We start from the raw sequence: 16,480 nt of genomic DNA on the forward strand, positions 1-16,480 counted from the left end.
CCATTTGTCAGTGGGTCCAGAAAAGAGTAAAGCCAATTGCAAATCTTAAATGTAAGAAGAAAAAAAAAAGGCAAAAAAAAAAAAAATCCCAAGCAACAACCCACCAGGTTTTATACAGCAGTATTCAAATGTTAGGAATTATATAGAAGAGAAAAACTGAGGGGAAGGAAGGAAATAAGCTTTCAAAGGAATTTTATGTAAGTGGAAGTTAGGCATAGCTCTGGAATCTTAGATGTAAATTCCAGTGAGAATAAGACTTGAAAGTAAGAAATGAAGCCTCAAAGATGAAAAGTCAGTTCATTTTAACATATGTCTACAGAATTCAGTACCAGACTTTTTAAACCAAAGGAATGTATCACATGAATAGAAACAGTCTCTCTTTTCTATTTTTTTTCATTGTAACCATTATTAAATTAGTATTTTCCATTGCAAACCTGATCCATAGAAACATACAGTTTTCATGGGACCATACAGCTCTTCCTTGGCAGGAAAGATTTCCCCTGTTACATGTGGATTTACTTACCACAGACCAGAATGGTCTGAAGCTCAGTGTCGAGGTGTCCAGCAAGAGCCAGTCTGTTCCCTGCCTGATCAAAAACCCAGGTTTGAATCCCTCTGACCACTATGGTGCTGGATACTATGGGAAGGGGTCTGTGCACCACTTTCTATGAATAGCTAAATATCTACTGAAGCAATGAATTTAATGTGGGGCCCTATACTGCAAATGAGCTCACTGGCTGTTAGAATATAGATTCCATCTAATTCTCTCCTGTTGAGCCTGCTAAGTTTTGTGATTATTAGACATTCAGGGAGACAGTGTGTGCGCAAAATATTTTGATATTTACTGTATTGGGAAGCTTTACTAATGCTCATCTATCACAGCAATATCTGAGAACATGGTCTGAGAACATCTGAAGGCAGTGCAGTACTGATTCCCTTCTGACAGATGAGTTACTAACTACTGTCACCTAAAACACTCCTGTGCAGTGTGAGCTTAGGTGAGACAGTGGTAGATCCAAACTGGAGGTACTCAAAGGAGACACAGACACAGAGTGCTGTCCCATCCTGCAACCAGAAACCAATCTACCTTTTCCCTTAACATACAGTTAAATTACTTCTGGCCACAGGAACACATATGACTGAGGGATAGCTTGCAACACTTTATAACACTGTAAGAATAAGCATTGGCAGCATGATACAGAATACCACTCAGTGTGTAAAAATATAAAATAATCAGAAAAATAATCAGAAAAATTTACTATACTATATGCCCATCTTAAGCATCCTTACTTCTGCTGATGAAAAATGTCAGTGTCATTAAGATAAATTATTTTTATGTGCTTATTTTGCAGTGCCCTGTGTTAGCTGAAGTACAAAATATAGTATGAACCTGTATTCTGTTCTGCCGTGGTAGGCACCCAATATTATACAAATGTGTAATATAGTATTCCCCTACTTTTAACCAGCAAGATTCTACTTAAGTATGTTTGACACAAACATTACGAAACACCATTTGGCTACTTTTGCAGGCTTTGTTTAAAATAATAAGAGACAGAAAATCATAAGGAAAAATAGAATTTGATGATGGTTACTGAAATATTGCAAGGGAATTCCTGTTTCTTCAGATTTCCAGATTCAGATTCCTGTCCTTAAGAATGTCTTCAAGTAGGTGCTACTCCAAGATTAGGAAATATATTCCCAACATCCAAGCTATTAATGACAATGTTGAACAGAACCAGGTGTGAAACGGTACATCCCACTTTTCTCCCACCAACACAACACAAGTGACTAACTCCCTTTCAAATACAAATGTTCACTGACTTAAATCTTAAAATGATTCACTGTAGAACTTTTTTTCCTGATTTCTTCAGAAATCTGAGACAATGTATTGTGCAGGAAAAAAGTAAAATTCATATTTAAAGTGAAATTGAATAATATGTGCTGCATTACCCACTCAGATACTTTGTCAAAATATCAGGGAAGTGTTTTTTGCATGCAGCACTGATGCATTTTGCTATAAACTCCTGAAATTTAAACCCTGACCAAAACAACAATAAAGTGTCCAACTCCACCGATTTGCTTGAAGAAATATTTACATTAAGTGATGAAACATATTTTATAACTACACTCTGAATCTCACTAAACACTTCGAAAATCACTATCTTAATTCAATATGAGGATCCTACAAGGAAATAAAAGCACTTACCTCTTGATCACACATTGATGTAAAAGCAGCCGTGTACTCTGTCAGGGTTATGTCATTCACCAAGTTTTTCACCTCTTCATCAAATGCAAAGTTAAAAATTCCATGCCTGTGGAATTCACCATGCATCCTCATAATGAAACTGTTCCTTTCCTGGCACTTTCGGGTGAGGCAAGCCAGCTTAGCCTGTGTGGCATGAACACATATACATTTTATGATTCTGTGATTTCACTCCCTGTTGAGACTGCAAGATTATATTTTGTGTCTGATCTGTAATTTCACACGTTTTGACCAAAAGCTATAGACTGCATTCCTATGTTTCTACACCATCAGGTGCCTCTGAACCTTGCCAGAGCAAAATGTGTGCACAGATAAACCGAAAAGAGATGTTCCCTTTCCATGTGCAGGGCCCCCCTTTCGACAGGCTGAAGAATACCCATCACAATAATGTCAGCAAGCCCTTGCCTAGACCTGAAGCCCAGAAGCACACAGCTAAGTTAGGGGCAACTGCAGAAGGAGGCACAGGCACAGAAACTTGTGAGCAAACCTTTGTGTAGGTCCTGCACTGGTGTTCAGTAAAACACAGTACCTTCAGAGGAGCTAATGTCAACTTCACTTCAGACTTTCTCTTCTCAAGTTCTTTTTCCTGAAAGGTTGAAATATATCCTGCATTAATTTATTCAAGCATCACTTTAAGACATTCTGGCCATTTTTTGATATTTGTTTTAGACCTGACTCTGAGGTCTACACTTTGTGCATTTGTGTGACCCTGTATCACAAACAAGATGAAGCAGTGTAAGGAGTTGGTGGTACATAGACAGACTCTGGCACACAAACACTGCCCTACTCATATTAACATAGGTCTTATGAATTAAAAAAGCTTTTGGATGTTCTTGGTTGGAGCCTTATTTCAGTGAGGTTATTTCATCAAAGCAGCATCACATTAAAGACTTGATATCCTTCATTATGCACTCGTGTTCCTATTTGTGAATCTTTCAAAACACTCTTTGGGGAAAATTTTCTCTTTTCTTATCAATACTATGACATAAAATTAGAGAAGTGAGGAGGGATTTTTCACATGTGTATTCCACTCTGAAAAGTGAACAGCAACAACTTTCTACTCTAACACAGCTGATGTAGGTCCTTTCTTAGGAGGTGAACCAGGCTGAGCCAGATGACCTTGTCTTACCATGTACTTAAAAGTATTCACGGTAAACCTGCTTTCTGATTCTGCAGTAAAAACACAATACCTTGCCAAGTAAAATCCACTTCCATTATGAATCTATACAGTACTATTTGACAATAAAATACAGATTCCTCTGCATTTATTTTGCCTGACAATTTGTATTTCTATAAAGTCTACATTAAATATATTATGTGCATCATAAAAAACTCCTTTATGAGAACTCATTTATGCTGAAAGAGATCATATGGTTCTCAGCTAATAAATTGTGGTTGGGAGAATCTGAGTAGGCAGAACAGGAGAGACATGTCTACATTGCACTAGCACTGAGAGAATAAAAGAACTGGCAGTAGGTCCCTGCACTGGAGACATTCAATTCTTGATGAGGCAGGGAACCACACATTTTGCTGATGCAATAAAACAATTAAGACTTGTCCATTTATACGGATAGTACATGTCACCTTTTACTCACCTACTATCTGACATGCACCATCCATCACTATAGACATCAGACACAACAAAACAATTTCATTTTACCACCCTTGTTCTTCTAAGAGGCATCCTAATCAATGCCTGAGGGAAGCCACTAACCCTCTGTACAGGGTTGGTTTAAAGTAAATCACAGCACATGACCAGATTAGGAAAAACAAAACAAAACAAAACAAACAAAGCACCAGCAAACAAACAAAAAAGAACAAAACAAAACACAAAATTGTAGAACAGTTGGATTAATGTGGAGAAAGTAGGATGAAACTTGTTCCCAGTAGGGAGAAGACAATAATCTCTTGTGTTTCAGAGTACATACGGTGGAGAAGCATCAGGATATGAAGAACAAAGAACACTATTGAGAAAATGCCATTTATGAGCTGTTTCAGAGTATAATGAGCAATTCCACTTTGACTCACAAGGCAACTCTCATCCCTTTTCAAAATATAGTTTCCAAGAAAATAGGAAAAAATCTAAGGAAAAAAAAGTCCTAGCAGGAATTTGTTTCCACTCAAGAGTTCAGTAGCTGTAATCAGACTTACAGCAGTAGTTTTAGTTTCACATAGTAAGGCAGCTGCTTTACAAATGTTAATGTAGCTTCTCTGGTTTGCCAGGTGAAATATAATGTAAAAGTGTAAAAACTGCTTGGGTAAGTGTAATTGTGTATACATGGGGTTGCTCATCAGAATAACTATATCAATTACCAAAAATCCTACTCATACACCTAATTGAAATGTTAATGAAACCCTTAATATATAACCCTAGCAGCTGGAACAAGAAAAGTTAGGGAAAACTCTATCAAAATTCTATTACTAGCTCAATGTTTCATAATCTGATATAGTGCAAGAAGAGACTTGAGAATGTTAAAAGTCATGACAATTTAAGCCAAGGAAGTGGCTCTGTAAAACAATTTCAGCATCGCTGCTTGCATTACACTACAGGGATTAGAGCGGAGACTGAATTTTTATGATAGTCTATCATCTTTCCATAATATTGACCACCCAGGCAGTTTATATCTTTTCCTTATTTCTCTGAAGTTAGGGGTACTTTCATATGCCTGGAAACCATTTAATTATCATCAGACTCATTCCCAGGACAGAAGACTATTTTGGTTCTCGCTTTTGAAAAGAAAGAGGTAGAATCTGAAGTCTAAACTGACATTTAAGCACACAGAAAACAACTCTCTGATACCTTTTCACATAGCTGAGCCTGAAGGAGTTCCACTTCATTCTGCAGGTTGTAAAACTGATTTTCTAATGCAGCCTGGTCCCTGAGCTGAGCTTTCAAGGTCAGCACTTGCTGCTGTAATCTCATACTGGCTATTTTATTCACCTCTTTTTCCTGGACATCTTTCATGCTGCATTCAGGCTAGAGAGAAAATACACAAATTTTCAAATTAGATGTATAAAATAAAGAAAATATTCTCAATCATGTTTTAGAGTACACACCTTCTCAATTAATATATGTACATACCTTGCACCTCAAAAACAAGAAAGCTGATAAAAAATGTCTGATTTCAAACCTTCATAGACGCATAAGCCCTAATATCTTGCACTAATCTTAAAACTCTTTATAAGCAATGAGTACTTGGCCCCTGTGAGGGTAGATGTTGGACTGGGATTTCACAACATTCCTTCAAGGTAAGTATTGTATTATAATAATATAATAATATGGGGAAACTGGGGCCCAGACAGATTAAGTGACCAATCTATTGTCACACGAGTAAAAAGAGAATTCAGAAGTTACCAGTGTCCTGCTCCAACAAGAAGCTACATCCCTTGTTTTTCTACATATATTTATCTCAGTAAATTCCACTCTTACAGTTACATTTTTGTTCTGGAAGATTATTAGTAAAACTAATCAGATTTTAAGTACAAATTTCCAAAATATTTTAAAATAAAATATTTGTTATATTAAAATGTAATAACAGAGGTACACATTATGTGGAAACAGAAGCTTCTGAAATTAACTCCTCCTCCCCCACCCTCCAATTCTTTTTCTGCCCAATTTCATGCACTTAGATTGAAAGGATTACTGAGAGCTTTAGATTGATGGTCAGCATCATAAGGTCAGCTTCTAGAAGTGACACTGCCAGATTAAACATATATATTTAGAATGAGGAAAATTAGAGGGTGAAGAAAGTCTCCTGACAAACATTTATGCTACTGCAACCTTATATTAAAGAAAACACTGAGGTGATACACATAACTGGTCAAGATTTCTGATAACACAGTATATAAGCAAGTCTAAAAGATTAAGCTAAAAATTCCAGTCAGGCCCATGATACGCTGTGATAAAACCATATAACTTTCTGACCAAACCTGCAGGAAGATGGTTTGATTTTAATGGTTACAAACATTGATACAACTGAGAGAGTAGCTAATACTCAGCCCTGATGCACAGCACCACAGTTAAATTTTCCCTGGCTTCCTGACAGTCTTTCCAGTTTTGACACCCTTGGTGACTAAAACACGCTGAAGGCACAGTTTCATAGGGAACAGCAAACTGAAGTGATAGATCACATCACTCTGCCTGCAACATGCCACTGTAAACACAGATAGAAACAGAAACGTGGTATTTTCACACTGCCTTTCCTAATGAAGCAAGTTCTCTATGCATGGCATTCGAGCAGGTCGAGCATGCTTTGTACCAAACTTTTTGGCTCCCTCTTGTGTCGAGAGAGCAATAGGAACTGCTGGACACATCAAGATGGATTAGACCAGGGCTGCAGTGACAAAAGCCTGAAGATGAGTCCGTGACATGGTATTTACCTCATCTTCTTTCCCACACCAAAAGTATGTTAAATACAAAATGGAAACATTCCCTAATTGAAGATGACTTATGGAAAAAAAAAGAGTGGCAAGTAATAGAAAACAAAAACAGGATTACCAGTCTATAAAACTGCCCCCAGGAAATAAAATTATGCTAGAAAAGTAGACTATGACCTTTTTTTGTGCCAAAAAGTCTTGGTCATTTTTTTTTAATTTAAAAAACTCAGGTCATATTTTAACAACTTCACACAAACTCCCAATCAACACCTTGGTGTACATTAAAAAATTTATTTTACAAGGGAATTATTGAAATAAAGTCACAACCTTTGCTAAAATATATCTACTCTATTTTCTATCGTACTATTTGCTAAATTGAGCCAATAAAATCAATATCCTTTGGTTAAGACATAATGGATCTGAGTCATGCAGATAATTAGTTCTGCCATCAAATAGTGCAACTGAGGGATAAACCCAGTTCTGTGATGTACATATACTGCATCTTTGACCCTGGAATGAGACACATATTCAACAACTTGACATTAGTCCTATGAAGAAGTCAAATCCAAATCAAACAACATCACAATATTGTGTAAATATATACTACTGATCAATAAACACTAACTTGAAAACTTTATTCAAGGCATTTAGAAGTACCAGGTTTTTTCAGAGAAAGGCTGTCCTGCACTTTTTCCAGTGTAAAAACAATCTGTCAAGGTTAATGAATTTTATTCCCATGTGAGTAATAGAAATAATTAACAGTTTACTTCATTGACCAAGAGAATAAACGATAATTTCCCCAAACTCTCACCAAACAAAATTATTAAAGCTCCATTGGCCAAAAACGCCCCCAAAATCTTAATTGCTAGTTTTAACAGAACATCATGATACATTTCTTTTTATTTTCAAACAATTTGGGAGTTTCTTCTTGCTTGAAATAGATTCTATTGTTTCAATATTCTACATGCCAATACATCACAATGATATGAAAAATCTGTGCTTCCTTTTCAATTAACAGCCAAAATTCAGTTGTTTAAACATCAGCCTCCAGTACCACATAGGGTGTACAAGTTAACATGAAATAACTGCACAGGACTTCCAGGAGGACAACTACACCCTCAGCCAGGATGCCTTGAGGTCTTTAACTGGGATAAACAGCAACCTTTAGGCAACTGATCCAATCCCAGAATCGTTACATTTTCCAGAATTTGTTTTTATTTGCTTCCAAAGCCATATCTATCTAACCTATTCAAAGAGAATTTGCAAATATTGTAGGTTGCTAGGAGTGTACTTTTCCAGCTGGTAGAAGTTGCATATTTCTTTTTCACAGCTTTCCAGTTAAGGAGGACAGATTTAACTTCAGGGTTAGCTGAAAAGTCTTTATGAAAGCTGCTTCCAGAAGATTACTCAGTAATTAAAAATCTTTCCATAACACACTTTATTCTAGTGGAAACCATAAACCCATATCAGGACAGAGAACCACCTGAAAATTAAAACAGCTTTCATTTACAGAAAACCAGAATTTCTGTGATATAAGCACATTCCAATGAGACTTTCCTCCATGTGACAGAAAGATTTCCTGGATTTTGGGGATACATACTTGGGCCACATGCATCTGTTAAAGACTTTGGCTCCCCATTAATCCACACCATCTGTTCACTGGCAGGGGAAGTTACTCGACAAAGTACCTGGCATCATGGATTCATTTTGCCTGTCCAAATCTAACAATCAGGGCTAGAAGGCCTGAAATCAGGGCAGAAAGTCCAAACATTGGAAACACTGGAGACTCCTCCACCACCTCTCATTAAGGTCACCTGAAAATGACTTTGGCTAAAGATAGCATATCAAGAGTGCTACAAAAAAAGTGTGAGGTGTTTAAAATGCTCATGCAGAGCCCAGACCCTGGACTACCCTGTAGACAGATGGTCTACCCTGTATAATATCTTTCAAATTTATAGCTCCAATGGCTCTAGGGGCTCTACATTTGCTTCCAGTCTATTCCCAATAACAATAATGAGTGGTTCTCCCAAGGAATATGCTTTCCTCCATTCCATTTGCATACGTACCATTAATTTGCAGTGCTGCTTTCCCAGCATTTTGTCCCCAGCTTCTTGTTTAAGGCGGTCTAATTCTGTGAGAACCTGCATCAAACGAGTCTTGATTTCTTCGTACCTTGTTTCAGCAAAACCAAGTTCTCTGTACCACTTCTGAGCCTAACAGGAAGAACAAAAAAGTAAAAAATTACTGAGTATAATTAGTCCAGCAGCAGTATCATTTTTCAATACCAGTTTACAGCCATGGATTTGAGGCTGATCTCCCCATCACAGTGTTTGAATTGTTATAAATTGATTAAAAAAATGGAATTACACAATACACTACAATCTTACAAGAAATTAATATGATTCTAGAAATAAGTCCTGTGGAATCATATCTCACTAGAGCTATGCAGAAAATACTAATTAAATTTATTTCTGAACTTGAAGGTACTGTGAGTATTCTGAAAAAAGTTAAAAGAATCAGTGCTGTATGCACACATGATTTCAGAGATTACATCTTTCAAAGCCCTCAGAGAAAAATGAAAATAAAGATTTTATCAGCTGAGGGGGAAAACATCTTCCTGAGAAATATGTCCTGGTTTCAGCTGGGAAAGAGTTAATTTTCTCCTTAGGAGATGGCAGAGTGTTGAGTTTTTGTTTCAGCATGAGAATGAAGACAAAAATGTCAAAAATGAAAAATGCAAAGAAGGGGAAAAAAAGCCCTTATCTTCACCTTTTAATTTTCTCCAGGGTGCTTTCATTCAATCAATACACATTAACTGTAGTTTTGAAAAAAAAACAAACAAAAAAACCCTAACAAACAACCAAAACCCATAAACAAACACCTCAGTAGCTCAGCTGGATTCCTGACAGCAAGCTCTTTCCCTCATATGATAAATCATTTCTCCTCCTGAAAGTGAAGACTTCACAATATTTTAACTAAACTGAGGAAAGTACTGCAATACACAATTTCCTTATAGTAAGGAATGCACAAAAGGATTAGAAGGACCCAAGATAATTACAAAATAAATAATAATAAAATTATCCATTCATGTTCAAATTGCAAGGTCAGAAATCCTTTCCTTAACCATCCATTGCTCATCCAAATCTTCCCCTTCATTTTAGTTGCCTTACCTGAATGCTGGGAAGTCTTATAAAGCAGCTATCAAAGGCCAATCATTTTGTACACCCACCATGGTAACACTACTGCTCTTTAGCATACTCAACACACCTCTGGCTGCCAGTGGTTTGTCCACAGGGAGTCTGGGTAATGACTGTTATTGCATGAAACAGTCCCACAAATATACACTTGCCATAAAAGCAATACATCTTTCTTAGATATGCATAGGGTGGAGATTGATTAATAAAAAATAGGAATGTGAAAGCCAGTGCATTCGAAAAGGCACAACACTGAAAGTTTCCTCAGCTGGTGTTCAAACTGCAGATTTACTTCACTCAAGCACAGGACTAACCACCCAAACAAGTCTCCATGTAGGTGGTGTTGGACTCAGTGTTTACTACACAGCTGTCGAGAGAAGGAGCAGCATAAATGCCCTGAAATGCCACTGGAAGTAGCAAAACCCCTTGACAGTGTCAGATTTTATATGATTTAGCTCCTCATTCAAAAAAAGTACTTTGAATTTAGGTTTGCAGTAATTCTCAGTGCTTCTACTGGCTTCTGCTTCTCCATATTCCCAGTGATGGGGCGGGTTGCCCAGACATGGGAACAGCAGGTAGTTTGTTCTGTGTGCCTTTATTAAGCACTCAGCTTCTGTCAAAGTGTGCTGCAGTAATGCTTCACTTGAATGTTCTGGCCAATCAAGAGTGGTTGTGCAGTTCATCACTTAAAGATCAAAGAAGTACATTTTGGTTCTGCAGATCAGAGATTTTTGTGTTTCGTAAAAGAAAGAAGAACACCCGTGAAAGAAAACATGAGGGAAAACAAATCTGGTCCTCAGAAGTACAATAGAGTAGAATGTTACCTCTTTTTTTGATTTTTCTAATTCCTTTTGCTGTATTTTTAGTTCTTCTTTTGCCTTTTCAACTTGCTCTTTCATTGTACTGTAGCTTTCAAACATGCTGCCCTGGAAAGACAACAGAAAGACGTGACTTCTCTCCCCCGTACAGAATGGTACATAGATGTTTATAGAGCAATAGATGGTTTCCTCCTAAATTACTAAAAAATATTTGCATAAAATCAAGTTATTAGACATAAATATTTCCCTGTTGTTTATTCTCAACTGAAGTAATAATTCTGCATTTGCAAGAACATAGTAATCTCCACAGAAATTCGCTGTGGTATAAGATACATGACTACATAGGAAAAACATGCATGAGAAATCCAACATGAGTAAAAATGCTGTCTTTAGGTATGTGTTTCATATGTATCAAAACAATAAAAAAATCAGACCCTATTAGAATACCAGTTAGTAAATGAACATATGTGCACTTTTCATTAAGATATGATGTTTTCACCATTATAACAGAAGTTTTCTTCTTCTGGTAGGAGAACTTCTGGTTAGAAGTAAAAGCTTCTCATAAAAGCTTTTACTTTTACAATAAGATAAATAATTTTTAAAATGTCATAACAATGTATTCTTATGAGCATTATTTTTAAATTTCTAGTTTGCTGTATCACTTTAAAATTCTCTAACACAATATTCAGAAAAATATTCTCTGGCATTTTGCCTTCTATTTCAGAGTTACCTTTAGCACCTCTCCAGCATGTGGGAGGCTAGGACATTTTCTGCATTAAAAATTAATTCAGCTTTGTCCTCCAAATGACTTTTATATCTCCCCCTTTCTTTAGAAGACACTGCTTCACAACACTCCTTCCTGTTATTATTTACCTCCTTCCCAGGGAAATAGTTTGAAGGATTTATAACCAGAACTCCTTCTTCTTCAGTTTGTGTTACACTACACACTGTTTCAAATTTCTTTGGTTTAAGACCATGTTGCTGACTTTCTTCTTTTACTTTTACTATCTTTTTCTTTGTTCCCAAACTTTTCTCTTTTCTCAGCTCTTCATAGGTGAAACCCAAAGAAGACACTAATTCTTTCAATTTTTTATTTTCTAAAATAAAGTTTGTATTTGCTTTCTGAAATTCATCTAGCCGCTCTGAAGTTTCTTTCTTGATTCTGTCTATCTCTCTTTTCAGCACATATTTTTCCTCCTGTAAATCAGAAATTTTTTTATAACAGCTGGTTTTGCAGTCTTGGAGTTCTGAAACCAAGGTCTTGTATTTGTCTTGCTCACACTTTATCTCTGCTAAATGTCCCAACAAAGTTTCTTTTTCACGCTCTGAAAGAGCTATTCTTTGTAAATTTTCCTCTCTCTCCTGTATTAATTCATTGTATTTTGCTACACAGTTCTCCTTGTCTTGTAATAATTTAGCTATTTCTTTGAAGTATCTGCTTCTTTCTTCTTTTAGGTCAGAAAGCAGCTGGAAATACCTCATTTTCCTTCCCTTCAGGGATAGAACACTCCTGGAAAGTTTATTTGATGCAATTGTCGATGAGTCTTTTTCAGAATTCCTATTTTTCTCTCCAATACATGGGAGGTTCTTAGAGAAAGTTTTAACTAAAAATGTTCCTGGGGTCATGGTGTTTTCTCCTGATAAGTTACTGTAACATCCACCAGAAATCTCTGTCTCATTAAGTAAGTTTTGGAATGAAACAATGTTAGCTTCATCTGCTGCTAAAATGTACTGAAAATATGCATCCATCTCCTCTTCCAGGGCACACATGATCTGAGCATATCTCTCAATCTCCTGTTTTAATATACAGACTTTTTTGGAATAATTTTCATTCTCTTGCATGAGTAGAAATATCCTGTGAGAACACACAGTCACTGCTTTTTCCAGTACAGATATTTTCACATTACATTCATTACAGGCTTCAAGTGGTGACAGATGACAGAAACACTCATAAAAACTGCTCTCTGGCAGGAATAGTTTGCCTAGGCACACAACACTCTCCTGCACAGGAAACAGCAATTTTAGTGGATACCTCTCTTCATCTGACCAAAAGAAATTCTGAGAGTATGCATATTGCACGTTTTCAGCAGCTATTTTTTCATATGAGAAATTCTTCTCATATGGTTCACATAGTCCCAAGATCTGGCCTTTCTTTTCTTTCATGCCAATATTGCTGGAGGGGTTCGTTTGGTGAGTTGGTTTCTGAGCCTGCACTCCTTTCTCTTCCATTTCAATTATATCTTCTCCATTATATCTGCTATTCACATCAGAGATGCAGTTCTCTGAGATGTTTTCTTCTTTCTCCATTAGTTCAAGACTCCCTTCAAAACACTTCTTCAAAATCAGGTCTTTAAAATCAAGAGACAAACTTCGGACATCCTGTATGCTACTTAGTCTCTCTTTGGCTTCCATTCCTTGCTTCTCAGGACTGATAAATTCAATTTTATGTAAAACTTTAGAACTTTCCTCAAGAACGCAGGTCACCAGTTGTGGTTGGGATTTCTCAGTCTGTATTTCTTCTCCTTTAGCTCTCTCTCTAGAGATTTTTTGGTGATACTTTTCATCATCAACAATTTTATCCAGACATCTATTTTCACTTGGGCTTTTTGGTAGAATTTGCTTGTTTTCCCAATGTCTTTCCATGTTGTATTTTTCTAGACATGCTGTGAAAATTTCAGTCACAGTGGAAGGCAACTTTCCACAAAGTACAGGAACTTTGTCATAAAATCCCCCTTCTGCAACAATGCAGAGACCAGCAGACCAAAGATTAGTATTTGCCTCACAGAAACTCGCACTCCTCACTTTCTCCACAGTGGTGACAGCTGATGAGTGGTAGCTTTCAGGTTTGAACCAAGTAAGCTGGAGCTTCTTCCTCATCAAGTGTTCAACCACAGAAGCAGGGAATGTCTTTGCTGGTAGAGTTATAGCTTGTTCCTTCAAGAGAAAAATGGTTTCTTCACCTTTGGTTTTCTTACTTGTCTCATCATCAGATAACTTCTCAGAATAAGGGGAAAGCAGTCCTGCTGCATGATAAATTGGGGGACACCCAAACAAAGTGAAACTATCTTCTAGAGTTCCTGCCCTCTCTGTTCCAAGGGTGACCTGGTGATAGTAAATGAGAAATGTTTCAAGTTGAAATATACAGGCTAAAGTATGTTGCTAATCATAATATATTCTTTATTTCATCCATAAAATACTTGATTACACACAGATCAGAAAAAAATATTTCCATACAAAGAGTTTTAAATTATTTAAAGATTTGTAATGAGAGTAATGATACAAATAAAGTTTAAGTAAGTCATTCATTTTCTTACTGCACATCTGTATTCATACTGTATAGCATCTGTAGCAGCTTTCGGGTAAAGCTACTTCACCTTTAAATGCACCAGCTCTTCACTCCATCTCAAATTTCCTTTTTTCTCACCTGCTCAGCCTCAGCTAGACCAGCAACTTTCACAAAGACACTGGAATTGCCTTCCCAAACTGGTACAGATTCTTCTGGTAGCTCCTCCTTTAGTCCATCATGACTACATCCTGGTGCTTCTGTTATGGAAAAGCACTGGAAAAATGTAACCTCACTCCCAGATAGTTGCATAAAAAACAAACTTGAAAACATCTGAGAAGATGTTTTGAACAGAGAAATATTTTAGTGATAGCATGCTCAAAATTACCTTCTTTACCAGCAGTATACACCACCAATGATACAGACAAAAGCACAACATTTAATAAAAAAACAAACTTCACAAGAAAACACAAATATTGAGCTCTAAAATAAAGTCTATTTGGGGGTTGCCCTTTCCAGTTCTCAAAGTATTTAAAAATGGAAAATACATCTCATTACAGTGGGCAGGTGAAAACTTATTGGGTTAAACCTAGAGGCTGAAATTATTCAGTGCACATCTGCATTTGCATATACTGAAATTTGCTATAAAATTCCCATTAATTTATGTTGGAAGAATTTACCTGATACAATTTATCAAGATCAGAGCTTTCACATTGAAAAGTAAATCTGCTGCACATCATTCCTGAACACTATACTTCATCCAGGACATGCAAATTGTTTCACCTTCCCAAGACACAGGTTACAAATTAGGAGGTTTTTTGAAGGTTTTACACCTTCTAAGTCATGCACACCTCATGAATGAAATCATCTTCACTTTAATTGCACATAAATGAAAGCAAAACCTCCATTTTGTTTGCATACCAGACTCTTCAGCATGTAGCAGCACAGTTGGAGTTTGAGTAGCTCTGCTTCTGAGTGAATCCAAGACTGGTCTCCATTTAAGATTTTGAACTTCATCCTGAATTAGGTCTCCATTCTTAACGGGAAAATGAGGAGGACAAGAAAAAAAACCACACGGATTATACACATATGGTGTTTGGGATATGAAAAACAGGCACATAAACTTCCTTTGCTATTTTACATTCAAAAGGTCCATTGTTTCATTATAATTGCTATTGTTTCAGACAATTTTCTCATTCCGACATTTTCTAGTAAATGTCATGGATGTAAACTTTCCCCTAGTGTTTCCTCCATACTTTAAAAAGAGTTAAAGAAGAAAACCTGAGTCATAAGCATGTAATTCGTCAGATAACAGGTGGAACACTATGACTAATTTATATCCTCATGAACAAAGAGAAAAGGTCCAATCAAGTAGGGAATGAGACTAATAGTTCAGTGCCTAGCTACAAAGACAAATGTTTCTAGGCTGGAAGAATTCAAAGTTGAATAATCATTCTTAACAGATTTTTTTCCCATTGATAATTTAATTGTAAATTTCATATTCTGTTCTTGACATTTATCTTGATCCCCTGATTGAATCTGGAAATTGCGACACTTCCTGATGAAAAGCAGATACTCCTTCTTGACACACAAACCACATTTCACAGGCACTGTGCTCATTTTCAGTGAACGGAAGACTCAGTTTTGATTGTCTCAACAAAACACTTAATCAAGATGGTAACCAAAACAGCAACAGCACAGAAATCAAGCCAACAAAGGCACTTTTGTCCTCCTGCACTGCTCTGCATCAAATGCCAGCAGAAAACAAGTCTGGTCCCTTTTGACTGAGCTGCAACCTTAAAATTACATGTGGATGAGAAAGGCAATGACTTCAAAGTATTTGCAGTGAGTCAGAAAAGGCCACTGATTTTCCAGAGGATCACCAGTGAGAATAATTTTTACTTCAACCCAAGTCAGCTACTTCATTATTGCACTCTGTTATGAGATCTTGACTGGGAGGCATCACTTAAAACCACAACACTTCCAAGATTTATTCCTTTATTTTCTCAGTGATATTGAGTCATAAAATGGTTTAGGTTGAAAGGTACCTTAAAGATCATCTAGTTCCAACCCCTCTATCATGGGTAGGGACACCTTCATCTAGACCAGGTTGCACAGTCCCCATCCAACCTAGCCTTGAACACTCCCAGGGATAGGGCATCCACAGCTTCTCTGGGAAACCCATTTGAAACTAATGCAAATTAACTGAAACACTGATTCCTTTCCTGGAAGTTTCCTTTTATTTCTTCACAGATATCAATTCATTATTACTATGTGGGTACTGTCAAAAGAAAATTATACATAATGATGTAAAAGATACAACACTTGGATGGCCAAACATCACACTGTGAAATCAAGACCTCAGCAGTTATGTGAAAGCAGTAGGAAGATGCACTGCTTGGTGTTTCATACTTATCCTTCATTTCAACAGACCCCTAATGCTCACATCTAGAAACTGTCTGATAAGTCAAGGCACAGCCATGTGGAATCAGCTGCCTTTTTTTGTTTGTTTGTTTAGTGCATTTTTCGTGGAGGCATAGGCTGC

The 16,480-nt window shown here is 36.8% G+C and overlaps 1 protein-coding gene across 3 annotated transcripts in view; it reads right to left on the reverse strand.

The window, feature by feature from the left end:
- JAKMIP1 (janus kinase and microtubule interacting protein 1) overlaps window positions 1-16,480 on the reverse strand; it is a 245,641-nt gene that overhangs the window by 60,611 nt on the left and 168,550 nt on the right. For 2 of the 3 annotated variants that reach the window (XM_051798498.1, XM_051798500.1), the window contains exons 5-12: window positions 14,857-14,971; window positions 14,077-14,195; window positions 11,526-13,754; window positions 10,659-10,760; window positions 8,707-8,853; window positions 5,064-5,240; window positions 2,793-2,849; window positions 2,207-2,389 (exon numbers count right to left, since the gene is read on the reverse strand). In XM_051798498.1, the coding sequence (XP_051654458.1) occupies window positions 2,207-2,389; window positions 2,793-2,849; window positions 5,064-5,240; window positions 8,707-8,853; window positions 10,659-10,760; window positions 11,526-13,754; window positions 14,077-14,195; window positions 14,857-14,971 (3,129 nt within the window). Of the gene's footprint in view, window positions 1-2,206; window positions 2,390-2,792; window positions 2,850-4,966; window positions 5,241-8,706; window positions 8,854-10,658; window positions 10,761-11,525; window positions 13,755-14,076; window positions 14,196-14,856; window positions 14,972-16,480 lie in introns of those variants that run through there. The other variant, XM_051798501.1, reaches the window with a different exon arrangement.

The sequence above is a fragment of the Manacus candei genome, unplaced genomic scaffold, assembly GCF_025592945.1.
Source record: "Manacus candei isolate 608988 ecotype Guabito, Panama unplaced genomic scaffold, ASM2559294v1 h1tg000048l, whole genome shotgun sequence".
Classification (NCBI taxonomy): domain Eukaryota; kingdom Metazoa; phylum Chordata; class Aves; order Passeriformes; family Pipridae; genus Manacus; species Manacus candei.